Source organism: Semicossyphus pulcher, unplaced genomic scaffold, assembly GCF_022749685.1.
Source record: "Semicossyphus pulcher isolate SPU_LCO1_2020_fin unplaced genomic scaffold, fSemPul1.0.p SCAF_19, whole genome shotgun sequence".
Taxonomy (NCBI): Eukaryota; Metazoa; Chordata; class Actinopteri; order Labriformes; family Labridae; genus Semicossyphus; species Semicossyphus pulcher.
In genome coordinates, this window is record NW_027211692.1 from 21,363,061 (window position 1) to 21,378,806 (window position 15,746).

At 37.9% G+C, this 15,746-nt stretch overlaps 1 protein-coding gene across 1 annotated transcript; it reads right to left on the reverse strand.

Moving 5' to 3' along the window:
• Positions 1 to 691: 691 nt before the first annotated feature.
• igsf5b (immunoglobulin superfamily, member 5b) lies at positions 692 to 15,704 on the reverse strand. Its single transcript, XM_069669049.1, has 9 exons — positions 15,656 to 15,704; positions 13,892 to 14,206; positions 7,880 to 8,007; positions 6,717 to 6,882; positions 6,073 to 6,204; positions 3,764 to 3,788; positions 3,064 to 3,146; positions 2,346 to 2,419; positions 692 to 802 (listed from the first exon to the last, which is right to left on the reverse strand). The coding sequence occupies exons 1-9, from the start codon at positions 15,702 to 15,704 to the stop codon at positions 692 to 694; spliced, it is 1,083 nt and encodes a 360-aa protein (XP_069525150.1).
• Positions 15,705 to 15,746: the final 42 nt, after the last annotated feature.

A 15,746-nucleotide genomic window follows, 5' to 3' on the forward strand; every position in this document is an offset into this window, starting at 1 on the left:
CTCTGTAACGGCTTGCTCACATTGCACATCTGAGCAGTGTGTCTGATTATTTTTTCAACTGCAAAATCTCTGTAGCCGTTTCAGATTTTTTTTTACAGCCATCAACAGGAGCAAAATCCAATACAAAGGTCCCTTCATTGCCATGTTTAATCTATACACAAGACTTCCTTTGCCATTTCCGCCCAGTCATCTAATCTGCAGTTACCTGCCCACCTCCTCACTGGCATCTCATGCTACATTTGCTCCTCAAAGACTTAACCAGCCCTTTCTCACTCATACCCTGGCAGTTTGAAAAATTGGTGCTATGTTTTTTCCTTGTGCGGTGCTTTTGCAAGAGAAAATCTGTTCCCTGAATGTTATTCTCAATCAATTAATGTTAACCTTAATAATCAACATGCATTCCAGCCCTTTTCCTTTTGTAAATCCCTTACAGCCCTTTGACACGCAACTTCGAAATGTATTTTAAAAGCCATAGAACAAAAATCACAACAAAAGGAGATTTTATTATGTTTTTAATATATATTAAAAAAACATATTTAGCCTAAGATCCCATAACATTTGGGTCTAGCTGTAAAACATCCAAAACATTGTAACATACAAACACTAATGAGTGGCTCACAATACTGTACTTTACAAAAGTGCACATTATTAGCATCATTGTTTATATTAATTAACATCATAACAAACTTAATTAAACTGTGGTAATCCTCCTGACATTCTTCGAGCTTTTTTCTGACAGACACACCTGGGCTTGGCTCTCAGTGTGCAGAGACAAGCTGCTTGAGGACACAACATCAGGGACCTGGGGCACAACATCAAATTTGTGTTTTAGTATCTAATAATATTCTGCAGCACTGAACAATTCCTAAACAATTCCTTGCAACAATATGTCCAGTGTACAATCCCCTGCAGAGATATCTGAGGACCTCTGGAAGACAACTTTCAGCTCAACGTGTCTGACCTCCACCGTTAGCTCCAACTCAAAGCACATGGTTTATTCCTTCAAAAATAGTGAATCAGAGCTTCACTTGTGACCTGAAGTCAGAGCTGCCCCGCGTCACATGTTATTGGAAAAAGAAGAAACATAAACCAACACAGAAGATGGTATCCCTTCTTTTTAATTATTCGAAACTAGGATGTTACGCAAGATATCAATAGACTTATTATCAAGAATCAATACAATCAATTAGTCAATTGCAAGTCAGGCTGAGAAAACCCCATTAGGTACTGTCAGATCTTTAACACTGACAAGCAAAAATCATGTTAGGGCAAAAACAACAGCTACACGTTACAGACAAAAAATGAGAAGAATCTTTTCTTTTCTGAATTAGTCCATAAGTCACAAACACTTCTGCTTTACCGTATCATTTTTAATATGAAATACACTCATAAAAGATATTCATCAAGTTGTACTGATATACATCTACAACAGAGACTGACAAAAACTATGAAGCCGGAAATACTTTTGTATTTATATAAGGTAAGCATTCGTCCTGCTTTAAATTGTAGTTTTATAGGCTATTTATTAACGGTCATTAACGCAACAAAAATATGTCTGTGCAACGTATTAATCTAATGTAATACACAAGTGTTATAAAAAATATATATCAGGCACTAATGATGTAGCAGTGATATTATTCTATTTGCGCATTGACACAGTCCTTCCAGCATGCAGGAGCTGAAGCTGAGTGGATTTCTGTCAGGATTATAAGAAATGTCTTCATATCTTTCTAAAATCATAGTTTGCTCTGAGTTTGTAAAATATGCCGATCAGCTGACGACAGACTTGCCCGTGTTTAGATTGGTCATTTGCTCAAAACAACGCCCCTTTTATGTGAACGCGCTCATAGACACCCTGGGTTGACTTATCAAGTTGACTTATTGACCAGCCTCATGTGACCGTTTAGCGCGATTGCCTTTGTCAGGTTAAGTGAAGCCAGATCAGGAAAATATACCCTGGGTATGTTGAACCTGCTTCGTTGTATATGCCCCTGAACATCATCCCAGTATTTAGAGGATACACTGTGGTGGTGGTGGTGGTGATAATGAAATCCTGTAAGCTAAGAATAGTGCTGATGGCCTTTTTTGAGCGGTTATGTTGATATACAAAGTAAATGTATTTCTACCTCCCTGCTTAATGTCATAATAGATGTGTTAAGCTGTTTGACATCAAGCTGTCTGATGGAGGTGCAACAGTATAGTAATACAGTCCCAGCTCATTCTCATAAACATGGGAGGAGGACACAGAAACTTAACAAAATGAATGGCCGCATTGTACACTACTCTGTCTTTCTGTCTCTTCTATCTGTTTCCCATCCCTCCCATCCACTGCTTCTCTATCTTACCTTGTGAAAACTGATAAAGTCCGTGGGGCTACCAGTTTCCATGATTAGCTCATTGTTAACTGCATCTGCGGAGTAAAAAACAGCCATTTAGCCTGATCTTACCTTGAAGCCCCCATGACCTGCTGCATCCCACTTCAGACTAACAAAAGTCAGCAAAATAGCAGGAATCAGGTGATTTAGTGGCTTAGAGTTATGAGATGTGTACCAAACAAACACATAACCCTAACCCTTACTCTAATGGAATGGAATGTATTCCTAAACTAAAGTGAAAATCCAAATCTAAAAATGTTCAGCCTGTATTCAAAGATGGCAAAACAAAAATCTACATTTTAGCCTATATAACAAATTTAGACTTGCAAACATAGTAGAGAAGCTCTTTAAAGTGACTGAAGCTAGATAAATAATAGATGCAGAAATGTCCAGTATGGAAGACTTAAGACAAAAATCTGTAAGGTTCATATGTTAACATTCACACCTTATAAATTAAAACAATATTCATTTAAATAAAACAATATATAATTAAAACCAAAACATAAACAGTGTGGTATTTTAGCATTTTGGTTTGGTGAAAATCTGAAAATCATTGCAGCTGGTGCAGTAGTAACCAGTTAACCTGAAATATTTATCTGTGCTGTTCTTCCTGTAAAGACTGTTATTGTGATGAAACAGTTATAGTACAATTATCTTAGTAAACTCTGAGTCACTTTCTCACCTGTGAGGACATCACTAGAGTAGCCCAGGTTGACCTTCCCCCGTGTCGCCTCAGCAACTGTGCTTCTTTCGCTCACTGATTGGTCAAACCTGCAAATGCCCAAATGAATGGACCGATAGAAAAGATAACCTTTAGAGATCAGGCAAAGCCACTTTGTCCAAGGCTATGCTGTTGTGAACAGACTGCAGTATATGGAGGGACTTTGCATTGTTGCCTTCATAAAGTACTTTGACAGATAAAAAAAAAAAAAAAACATCATTATTTTTCACTTTTATTTTTCCCCAGACCAAGTGTTCAACTCTCACTTCACTGTGTTCTATAGAAAGGACATAAAAGCTGCATGGAAAATACTTAAAAATATAATGCCTAATATACTGTAAATGCTTCTTGAATGAGCTATAAGCACTATGAATCTTAACTTGTTACGAAATGACATAACTATTTAATGCACGTAATTTGAAATTTGTGTGTCTCATTTTCTTTTATAATTAACAACAATAAAAGCCCACTCATTCCCAGAAATAAGTTTTACATATTAACTGACCTATTCGCTTATGTCAAGCATTAATGGAGGAAGTATATGTGACTTTCACTCAAGATTCCACAGTTAATCATAAAGTCCCTTTTGTTTATAAAGTAAAGATAATCCAGGGGTTCTTATTCCTTAAAGAAGCATCATGAAGCAAAAGGAGCTCCTACATCTTACCTTAATTCCTCTTGTGGGCTTGGTTCTGAAAGGCAAAAAATGAGGTATTAACTTTACAGATCTGTCATGAGCTATCAGCCTTTTACTTAATTATCCTCACTGCATTGACCAAAGAAACACTGTGCTTGCTCACCCCACCTATAGCAATATGAAAGCTGTAAATGTCCTGCGGTTTATTAGTTTTGGATTCCGACCAGTGTCATATCCTCCAGTCAGTTTGCAATTCAACAGTGAAGGCTGGAGTTGAGTTGTAATGAGTTTTGTAACACAGTCTTTTCCAAAGGTATTCCTGGCCATGATTAAAACACAGCAAAATAAGAATGGTGCAGATACTTGCCTCAGGAGAGATATAAACTGTCCCTTTTACAGGGAGAGAAATTGCCTTTGTCATTATATTTTAAATCCAAGCTGTCGTGCTGGCTTAAGTGTTTGAGGGTGACTATATTGGATACCTTCTATTTCTCAAATCATAACAAAGGATATATTCTCCCCACAGGTGGATTACTCAAGGAAGAGCTTAGTGACTTGGGACCATGCCATATCCTCTAACATGTGAAACATCCTCATGAAGTTCATTTAACATGCTCAGGAATGTTACATAGACTGAAGCAAGAACAATGGTAAAGGAGATATCAGACATTTCAGGTACAGAAGCAGTAGCCGGATGAGAAAGGTCACACCTGCTTTATGGTAATCCCTTAGCTCTAAACCATTGCCATAATTTGCAATGGTCCAGAATCAGTCATAGGGATTAAACTGACTTCTAAATGTGTGACTCAGGACTACTTTTTGTTATCGCACACAAACAGGCCTTCTCCAGCCTCTTCTACTATAGAACAATGATCCCCTCAGAGATGGCACTCCAACATCACTGCAACATGCCTCTTTCCTAGCAGGACCTTTTCTGTGTGTGCATGTAATGTATCAAGCAGTCATCACAGAGAGCTTTGTGTTTGTCTTGGGTTGGCTTCAAGAAGGTCATATTTGTGTTTGTCTTGGGCTAAGGCTTGAACACCACAGGCCAGTGCTTAAGTTTTTTGGTATCAGCAGGGCTCCAGCAGGACTCTACCAAAGCTTCCTGAGGTGAAGTTGAATTGGGGAAAGGTAGAAGCGTTGTCAATGTTGGCTGGTTACCTTTAATCCAAGTTCTCCCTGTCAGTCATGAATTCAATACACACCACTACTTCTCTGCCGTTGCCTCTTGTGACTGGTTTGTTATAATACGTCTTTTGCTTTGTTTTTATCGTGTTACGTCTGTGATGTGTGATATGACAAGTGATAATCTTTTCTTAATGTTTATTATCCCGTCTATTTATATTTAAATCTGTATTGATGTAAGAATTAGGGGGGCTTATAAAGGGAATGAGAGATGATATTCTTATTGGTTTAATACATGTTACGCCGAAAAAACAACAAATGATTAAATATAAATCCAAAAAATATAATCACTTTGGCCCTTACTCTGGCCCGGGGGAGCTGGTGCCCATCCCAGTTGTTCTTGGGTAAGAGTTGGAGCACAGGTCAATCACAGGGCCAAACGATACAGACAGAAAACTACTCACTTTTAAAAAAACACCTACAGGAAATTTTAGAGTCACCAATTTACCTGAGCACATGTCTGTGAACTGTGGGAGGAAGCCAGAGTACTAAGAGAGAGCCCACGCAATCACGGGGAGAGCATGCAGACTCCACACAGAGAGATCCCCTACGGGATTCAAACCACGAACCTCCATGCTGTGAGGCGGCAGTGCTAACCACCGTATCACCATGCCATTCCAAAATTGTGCCTTAATTCAAAATTTTGTTTTGACCAATTGCACTTAGGCCTTGCTCTTTAGACCATTGTTGTAGCTTGTTTAAATAAGGTCCATAAAACTCGAGTGAAGTACAGTAAAAAAAAGTATTTGTACTTTGTTGCGGTAAGGAATTCATTTTACTGAGAGGGTACATTTTCTGAAAGTTTCTTTGTGCAGTCTGGAGGACATTCATAATATTGCACTCAGTTGTTCATTGGATTTAAACCTTCAACCCTGCAATTATACACATGCTTCTAGACCTTTGTGCTGCTGCTGTTTCCTGAGAAGAAAAAGGTTCTGCTGACGACGACTGTTCTGCCGTTGTCAGAAAAGATATTGCGTGCCCTTGGTGAAGGCCAGCATAGGGCAGTGCAGAGTCACACAGCATGTAACAGCCTATCTTCCTCATTATACTTTAATCACACTTTCTGCACTGGAAAATGTAGGGAGAGGTGACGTTTTTTGTTCGTCTTTTTTCACCTAGAGCAATTTAAGCAAGATAAAAGTGCCTACTTGCTTGTCTCCTTTGTTTGTACCAGAGGGCAGTGCAGATGCAGAGCAGGAGTAGCAGCAGAACGGCAGAGAGGGAGGCTGTTACCGCCAGCGGGACTGTGCAGTCATCTCCTTCCTGCACCACCTCTGCAACTGAGCAGAGAAGGTCATATCAGTGTTTTTGGAGAAATGCTGTAGCAGGGTAGTGACTTTGCAATTCAATTACAGATTTGCAGACATTGTGTAAAGAAGGCTGTGTTTAAAACCCTGTTTGAATTTGCATTAGACATGCAGATGTTTCCTAAGGGAAGCTCTTCTGAGTGAACGTAAAAAAAATGTTACAAATACAAATGGAATATTATGAAGATAACAACCAAGTATTTGTATTTGGAATCTGTGGGTGTTAGAGAGGTTTGCAATCTCAGCACAACTTTAGCTGCTATGATGCAAAATTACAGGCTTTCGAAAAGGAAAAAAGACAGAAACGGGGGAAAGTGCATAATGATAATCACTGAGAAAGGCAGATGAAAAAAGAGAGAGAAAGAAAGCAAAATTTAGTGACAGAGAACTATACTAGGACATAACAAAGGGAGGCTCTTACTGTGCATAGGTTTGTATGTATGTATATGATATTTATGTTATAAGTGATGGCTGTGTTCTCTCACCCACTGTGAGACGGACGCTGCTCTTCAGTGGTGTGGGCAGGGCAGACACTGAGGCCAGACAATTCACATAAGAGCTCTTTGCTGCTGTCATGCTGAGGTTGCTGTTCACTGTGAAGTGGCTCTTCCCTGATTCTTCACTACTGATGTTGTATTTACCCTGGCTCACCTTCATGCCAATCACCAAAGAGAGAGAATCAGTATTATTTATATTGTGCTGATTAATTGGTGTGTTTACAATCTCATAAAGGAACAGTTTACCTAAAAACAAATGTAAAACGTGTGTCTTTGGCCCATGTTGGTTTAAGAACTGTTTTCCAGTAAGCATTTCTGCACACTGTATACAAATAATAGTGAGTCCCTCTCCACAGCATTTAAGTTGGAGACTATAAACTTCTTAGCAATAAAACATCTGTTTTATGTCTGTTTTAGACTCTTTTTTTTGTAGTCTATAGATCACTGCTTTCAGGGCCAGACCAGTATGGTTTCAGCTGATAATTTCATGCAAATGGAGATATCCACCATAGTTCACACCTAATATTTGGTTTATGGTACTAAGCTCAAAAAAAGTACACTTGAAAAAAACAAAACACACAGAATCAAATAACATTTTTTTTATTTTAGTGGCCCGATGCAGAGCAGAGGGGCAGGATTAATATAATGTTAGCAGTAAAACTCAAAAAGTAGATAATCTGAGGTAGACACTGACAGTCAATCAAGTGGGTGTCTTTCATGCCCTGTAAAAGTAGTTTACACCTCAACATGTCTTTGGGCCATTCTCTTCAAACAGAAAGTATGTTTGTTTTTTTTATCAAATAAATGATTTAAAAAGTAGAAAATAATAAAAAGCATGATTTTAAAATTGTAAATCAAATGCAGTTCTTTGAGTGCATTACACTGAATCAAGGTTACAGCTGATGCACGGGTAAGAAAAATTGTATTTGTGATGTCTTTTTTTGAGTGACCTGTCTTTTGTAGGGCATTATTTGTTTTTACATGAAGAGTTTATATGAAGCATTAGGTGAATATTTTATGTCACAATAATTTATTTTGGCAACAAATACCCTGATGCCAAAGCTTGAGCTGTATCGGTTTTTGTATGTAAAATGCTTTGCTAAGATCTCAAAATCACCTTATTAAATAGAACTGTTGATGTTTGGAGGTACCTTTTTGTCATTCAGCTGCCACTGTATAGCAGGTTGAGGGTACCATCCTTCTGCATGGCATTGAAATGAGACCAACTGCCCTTTCAAAGCCAACTTGTTGTCCCAAAAGACTTTAACGCTGCCCTCTTCTGCAATCAGAAAAAATTCTATTAAAAAAAACCTTCATTTTGTTCTTTTATCTTATTTATCTTCCTGCCTGAATGCATGTATATGTACTTCTGTAAAATCCTGTACAGGCATCAGGGTGTGCAAGATAATGACAACTAACAAAAACCCATGCACATTATGAACAGTCTCCTTTGAAATTCATGTTGCATGTATTTAGCTGTACCCAAAGATAAGCATCATCTCTTAAATTGGCCGGATTAGTTATGAAAGAAAGTTTTCAGTTGTCTTGGGTGATTAATAACGTGTCTCAAAACTCACAACTGCCAGCTTCTCCTCTTTCCCCCTTCATCTCCTTCCCAGCCAGCAAAATAAGTCACTGAAGGCCCAGGAAGATACAGTTCCTAATATGTGAAGTCTGTAGTCTGTTGGCAGATGCCACAGACAATTGCTATAGACAGAAAGTAAATTACAGAAGCTTTGGTTCTTTGTTTGAGCAAATGACCTGCCTGTGTTGATTTACGTTCAAATCCTTAAATGTTTTGCATGCATTTTTACATGTCCCTTTTCCAAGGCCTTTTTATTTGAAGCCTGATTTGGTGTCATAAATATTGAACCATCCAATTCTAAAAGCGACCCCTGACAGTGAATAACAGTTGGCAAGGAACCTCCAGGCTGTCATGGAAGATTGATACATCTGAATAGGGAGAGTAACGGCATCAGCAATCCCCCTAAAAGCTGCAAACTAAGTGATCCCTGAAAAAAGGCTTGATAGGGTTTATTAGACACTGTAGGGGAACTTTGGGCTGATGTGGCAAACCCTGTAGGCTAACTCTAATTCAGGGAGGCTTTGGCTCAGAGGTAGAGGAGGTCAAACCAATTGGAAGTTCTGAGGTTTTATTCCTGCAGTCGACATGTCAAAGTTTCCTCAGGCAAGAGACTAAACCCCAAATAGCTCCCCACATACAATCACATCCACATACATGTTCGATTGTATGTATGTAGGTTGAATGTGAAAGTGTATAGAGTAAAACAGTTTGAGTGGTCAGAAGTATAGAAAAGTCCTATATAAGTGCAGTCCATTTATACCATTTTAATTCCAGGGATTCTTTTCCAGCAGGGGGTCCTCTGAGGTGAAATTGTTGCTTTAAGGGCAGCAAATGTCTTTGTGCAGCACTGGTGTTACATGAACAATATAACACATGCACAGTATGTGTGGGTGTGTATTTGTTCGAGTAAAGAGGGCACTTTGCCTCGAGCCAGTCATCACAGGCATGTTCACTTTACTCTGATTTATATCTCCTTTTTTACAGCTCAAGCTTTCAGTACAGGCCAGTCCATACTCAACATGCTACTACATTGATTTTTGTAAAGTGAGAGGTTTGTTTGTATGTGCTGTATTTGTGCATGAGTGAGTAAAAGAAGTCAGCAGAGAAAAAGAAGAGCAAACAGTGTGTGGGGTCATATTTGCATCATCCTCAAATTGGACAATTAAAGTGCAGGGTGTGGATGATAGCACACAGTCAACCAGCCTGCTGTAGATTTGTGGCTCCATTCCAACAATATATTTGGTGCTGCAGTACACAAATCACAGGCAGAGTTGCTGACTGTAAACTGGGTTTGCCAGGATGCACAATTAATCCAAAGGCTGCGACAGGCTATAGTGATCCTATGCATCCAGACCGGGAGGCCTGATTCACCATACACTACAGTTAATGGCTGCATATGTCAGTGGGGATTTGTGGTACTGGTAGCAATGGAGGCTCTCCATTATATATTAGAGGTGATGGGTCATTGGTTTTGTTTCCTCATGCTTTTTGCAGAGGGGATGTGTCCACACATGTTTTTTTTTTAGCTGAGCTCTCAGTTTAGTTTATAAATGCTGTAGATGTTGAATAAGGTAAGAAGGTCAAGAAAAGCATAGGTCCAAGCAAATAGGTTTCATCTAGTTTGAGGCACTTTAACCCTAGCTGAACTGTGCTGTGTCAATAGCACAGTGATCAATGTCTCTCAGAGATTCACCTATCTTTTATTTTCTTGATCTGGTGATCTTCGAACTAAAGGACTTTGCAATAAAAAACCAAATCTCCTTATTAGTTCTTACAAATTTGTCAGACTACCTTCCCTTCAGCAAAATGGGAAAATTGCATAACCCTATTTGGACCATTTCTTCGTCCACCCCTGTAATTTTGTACAGTCCCTGATTTGTGTTGAAATGAAACTACTTGTGAAGGATATGGCCAATTTAAGTGCAGTAATTTCTCCAACTTACTGGTTTAGACCATTTAAATTTCTTTGGTTGTTTTTTTAATTTGAATTATTTATATTTGCATTTGAATTGCTCAGCTTAAATCGTTGAATTAAAAATTTGAATTTAAATCACACCATTTGAATTTGTATTGTTAAGCTTGAATAATTGCATTGAAAAACTTAATGAATCTGAATAACAAACTTGAAACTGAATGTAATATTGTGTAATAACAAATTCCACATTCATTTTTTGCAATTCAAATTCAGTACTTGAAATTCAGTTTCAGTTTACTGAGACACACATGTGTGTTACAATGTTACAAATGAAATTGTAACATTTTAGAGCAATTGTGTGCACATTCACAGCACTCCTTATTGGCCAATCAGCACTTACGTTTTTGACCATTTCCTTCACTACATGGGGCTTCTAGTGGCTACCAAAACTACTGATAGTTAATTATATTATAATTATTATTATTATTATTATTATTATTATTATTTAACAGTTATATTATTACTTCTGGTGGCAAGAGACCTGCCAGTGGAGTTGCTTTAGGCTAACAATACAAATTTAAAATTATGTGATTCAAATTCACATTTTTAATTAAACTATTCAGGTTGAGAAATTCAAATTCAAATATAAATAATTCGAAATCAGATTTTAGATTTCCCAATTGTTAAAACTTGTAATACTGCAGTGCTCTACTAAATGGTTAACATGGGCGAAAGCACTACAAAGAGATTTTCAGCAGGAAAAATAGCTGCCAATTTAGAAATATTTTTAAATGTAGTTTGGACTTTTGAATTTGCATCCTCCCTGAAGGTGCAAGAGTGTATCATGTTTCCCTTGTTTGCAGAACACTAGCTTGAGAAAGCAAAACCATCAGAACTGCAGATAACTCCAGAAGCCCTGACTGTTTCTGTATTCTGGCAAATATGCCACCCTGTCCTCACACAGATTCTGCATAAAAGTATGCACCAAAGAAAAAGAGGAGAGGAGAGTGGCTGTAAATCTGGCTCTGACTTCAATAGAGTCCAGGACTTCCCACCTGTTATTTATAGCTGAGGGCCAATCAATTCACACACTGCCATCAACAATGTCACAGAAACCATCAAACATGCATGAGCAACTGTACTCAACCACACAGGTCCAAATGCTTTCCCACCCTTGATATACATAGTGTTTGATCGCTCAGGTGCTTGTTGCCTTTACAGAGAAATTGAAACTTTTATTCTTGGATCTTAAGAAACTGGAATAAAACAAAACCAATTAATAAGGATGAGTATATTTGACACTTGGGGGGTAATTCACTAAGAATGGATTGCGGCCACTGATAGCACCCCCAGGAAGCGGCGATTGCGAGGACCCTATTGAAACTAAAGGAATTATTGTTTGCTGCTCGGGTCCTATTGAAACTAAGGGAATTACTGTTTCTTTCTTGCTTTTTTTTCCCGTCCCAAAGTAAACAGCATATTTGGCAGCTTTAACATGCACCAAAACTCACTCAACTTTGCACACGCATCAGAAGTAAGGAGAATTTACATGTGATAGTGCTCTTGTGCATGGGCATAACAAAATGGCTTCACAACGCCCCCTTAAAAAATGTAAAATTCTCACCCTGGAGTAGAATTCACTTACATCTATGAAAATTGGTAAGCATATGTATCATGTCAAGATCTACAAAAACAATAACAAAGATCAACATTCTATCTGACTATAATTCATTAACCTACGAACTTGATCTGATTCTACCTCCTCCCCTTACTATTATTATTATATAATTATTTTTACTATTATTACTATACTACATAATTATCTTTTTGTTTTGTTTTGCCTGACAATCACTACATGAACTCACTCATCTCAGAATCTTCATCCATATGCACATGCATGCATGCAGTACATACATGCATGCATATAAATGCACACATACTGTACATAGACATACACACAGAAAGACGTGAAAGAGAAATCAATATTGATAATAAAAATGTTTATGGTTCAGTTAAATATTATTTAATATTAAAGTTTAAAGTTTAATATATATATATATATATGTGTGTATATATATATATATATATATATATATATATATATATATATATATATATTTATAATTTAAAAGCATACATGATCATACATGGTCAGTAAGACCTTGCTGATTAAAAGTTATTAAAATCCTGAGTTTTCGTCAAAAGGCATTGTCATGGCAGGATGGCAAAATTTATGTTTAGCCAAAAAAAACGTGAAGTTGTTGTAACTGTCATAACATAACTGTTTTTTGAAGTTTTAATGCATTTTTATATCTCATTCATATTTCACATACTGTATAGCTGCTGTGAGGAACTTTCGGTTTGTGTTGATTTTGGCGCCCCCTGTTGACAAAGCCGTGCCTCTTATCTCTTGATATCTCTTGACGCTGATTTTGTCCTCTACATGCTGAAGTGGTGGTTTTTAACAAAAAATCTCATCCTGCTTTCTTTAAGAGTCATATGTATCACTCACTCTAAATTTCTAACCTGAAAATGTAAAAAAAGGCAGCTTGCAGTTAATCAGGTAGTCTGACCAGTGGTTTCAGGCATTAAAAATAACTACATAGAAATAATCAAACTTGTCGCTGATGGTCTGGTTTGCTTTTGTAGGTCATATAGAGTAAACAGAATTGATTTCAGACTGTTTCATAACCAGCGAAAAACTCCTCACAGGAGCTTTAAGACAACCCTTCTTGAAATGACATGATTTACACTTTGATGTACTCTTACTCATACTCACGTAAAACATATCTACCTTGAAGATGATTGATTGTAAAGACTTTGACTCAGTGAAGGGCGTGTCCCTGGCGGCGCGCTGGAGTTCAAAGTCTCGACATGAAGTTGTCGTAACTCCTTTATACAATGTTCAATCTGCTTAAAATTTCAGTGCTGCCCTGATCTACATTTTTATTTTTCGGTCATAGTCATAGCGCCACCTCATTGTCAGAGGCATTAGTATCGCTCATACAATGTTCAATCTGCATCAAATTTTACATGTACAATGCCAACGTGCCAACGTGAATCTATATGCACATTAACTTTTGGTCATACTCATAGCACCACCTAGTGGAAAGAGGCAGTTGTAGCTCTTATATACAATGTTGAATCTGCTCCAAATGTTACATGTTTGATGGCGGCCCCATATTATCTGCTGTGCCCCCTGCCACAGCAGCAGCACACCTTTCAGGCTGCACACCCCAAGTGCACAAAAATGCGAGGTCCTGATCACTTCTTGCAGCTTTAATTATTATTACTACTATTATCATAATTTCTTTTGGGGGGGGGGTCAAACAAATGGAGGAACTGTTATCATGATCACTGGAAACTGTCCAGCCCCTATAATAATGGGGGCGCAGAATGAAGGCAGCCACAAAAATTTAGCTTAGTCCCTTCATTCATCTTTTTTTATACACTTCTTTTTTTTTTACTTGTAAGGAAAATTCAGTGTTTCTGTACTCTCTCACACTATTATAATTGCAATTCAAGCTTGCCATCTACTTGTTTTTTTGCTGTGTGTTTGTAGTGCAAGAAAGAGAGCTGGGTGCACAAAAAGCCATTGAAAACCTCTGTAGCATTTGCTAGCCTTCCTGCCCAAATAAATCAACACACATTGAACATACAAACCTTGTACAAACAGGCTTGCTGTTTTCCTATCAATGCCCTGGAGGTCACAAGTCACTTGTCCCTGGTTGTGCCTCTCTGTGTGTTTCAGGACAAACACCCAGCTGTCTCCTGTGGAGACAGGGTTTTTCTCAGCCATCACATTAGGGTTGATGGAAGGCAGGACACCAGTCTCCCTTGAAATGGTGAGAACAGCTGTACCGTTCAGCAGCCACACCATAACAGTCCATCTGGTATTGGAGGTGCTGCAGGTAAGCCGGGCCTCCTCTCCTCGAAGGACAGTTAGTTTTTCAGGTGACAGCTTCAACTGAGCCCCAACTGCCAAACATCCACAAAGAGAGAGACTTTTAACACACTACAAAGCCCCTCAATCGTTTACTGAGTGTGATTATTTTGACCTATCTGAAGAAAATCAAATCACAAGAGCACTACTTGCACTCTGCTTCTACTTTGATATCTATTTTCACCTTTTTTAAAATGCTTTTTCTGCCATCTTATGTAGAGTTAGATGATAGTAAAAATGCAGCTGGAGATTAAAGCATTTTCGCTTGGACGAAAAGACTGGATACTGGGAACATTTAAAATAAGCCTATTTCTTAGCACTTTGGTCCCTGTTGTCCTGTTGTCACAAGATTGCTATGAGACAATTGGAGACTGCATTTTCCAAGACTTTATCAAAAAAATCCATCAAGATGTCTAACTAAGCCACATAAGCAATCTATACTCTAAAGAAGTCCCATTTATTAACAGTCTGTTGCCACAGTTCTCCTGATGAACAGAATTAAGTGTTAAATTATTTTACATATTTGCATGCAAATTGAGTCTTTCAAAAAAATTTTGAGGAGAGACTTACATTTCATGGTCAAGGTAAAAAAACAAAACATAAATATGGTGGAGAACAAGTGAGCATCAATTTTATGTATTCACTCAGTTGTTTAAAAAAAGTAGAAACCAGACAATTTAGTAGCATTGTTTTTTTTTCTTTAAGTCAAATGTGATTTCAGGAACAGAGTATATGGGTTATTGCTTTTTGTCATCAGTCGTTGTACATACATAATGACAGGGTACCCATTGTGTGTTAACAATTTTACCAGATATTTGAAGACAAGGAGAGAGATGAAAAGAAAGTACAGGAAAGTGTAAAGAAAGAGAGAAATCAAGTAAGCCTTAAAGGGATAAAGAGACCAAGAAAGACAATGAGAGCACAACTCCCTAAATGTGTTTCTTCTATGTTGCTGTCCAGATGAAGATTGGTGATTTAATTGGATGCATGATTGGAATAAAAAAGGATTTACTGGGGGGAAAGACACTGAACCCCAAATGTTCCCGGTGGCATAGCCAACAGGTATGAATGTGACAACTGATCGACAGCTGGACACTTTATTTATCATAAATAATGCATCTTATGAGGAAAAAGAGTGTGAGAAATATCTAGGCCAGCCTGTTATTTATTTTCATTGGAAACAAAGATAGACAGAGTAATTAGCATAATTTGTGCATACTCCTATTGGAGACCATGAACCAGTGACTCTGAAGTCTCCTGACCACTAGCAACATCTTACAGTTAACTAGATAGGGAGCCATTTTTAAAGGAAAAAAATTACAAAGTGCAGGTAGGTCATTAGGCCATCTAATTAGATTGTCTGGTTTTAAACTGAAGGGTGCACCACAGCTCAGAACGTGGTTGTTCATACAGGCACAAAACTGACTCTGTGAAACATCTTCCATCACACAAGATAATTTTTTTGTATTGATCTAAACTCTCACCTTGAATCCAATATAAAAGTAGATGCACTAACAGGGAGAAGATGTCCATGTTTAATGGGTTGATTCAGTCAATCCACTGTTTTATAATGAA

Bases quoted from the DNA above. Each gene is read 5' to 3' on its own strand.
- igsf5b (XM_069669049.1), bottom strand. From the start codon at position 15,704: ATGGACATCTTCTCCCTGTTAGTGCATCTACTTTTATATTGGATTCAA. The intron at 8,008-13,891 runs GTTTGTATGTTC...TTCTGATTGCAG, and splicing joins AGCAAGCCTGTTTGTACAAG to AAGAGGGCAGCGTTAAAGTC. The intron at 2,420-3,063 runs TCACAGGTGAGA...TGGCTGTTTTTT, and splicing joins GGGCTACTCTAGTGATGTCC to ACTCCGCAGATGCAGTTAAC.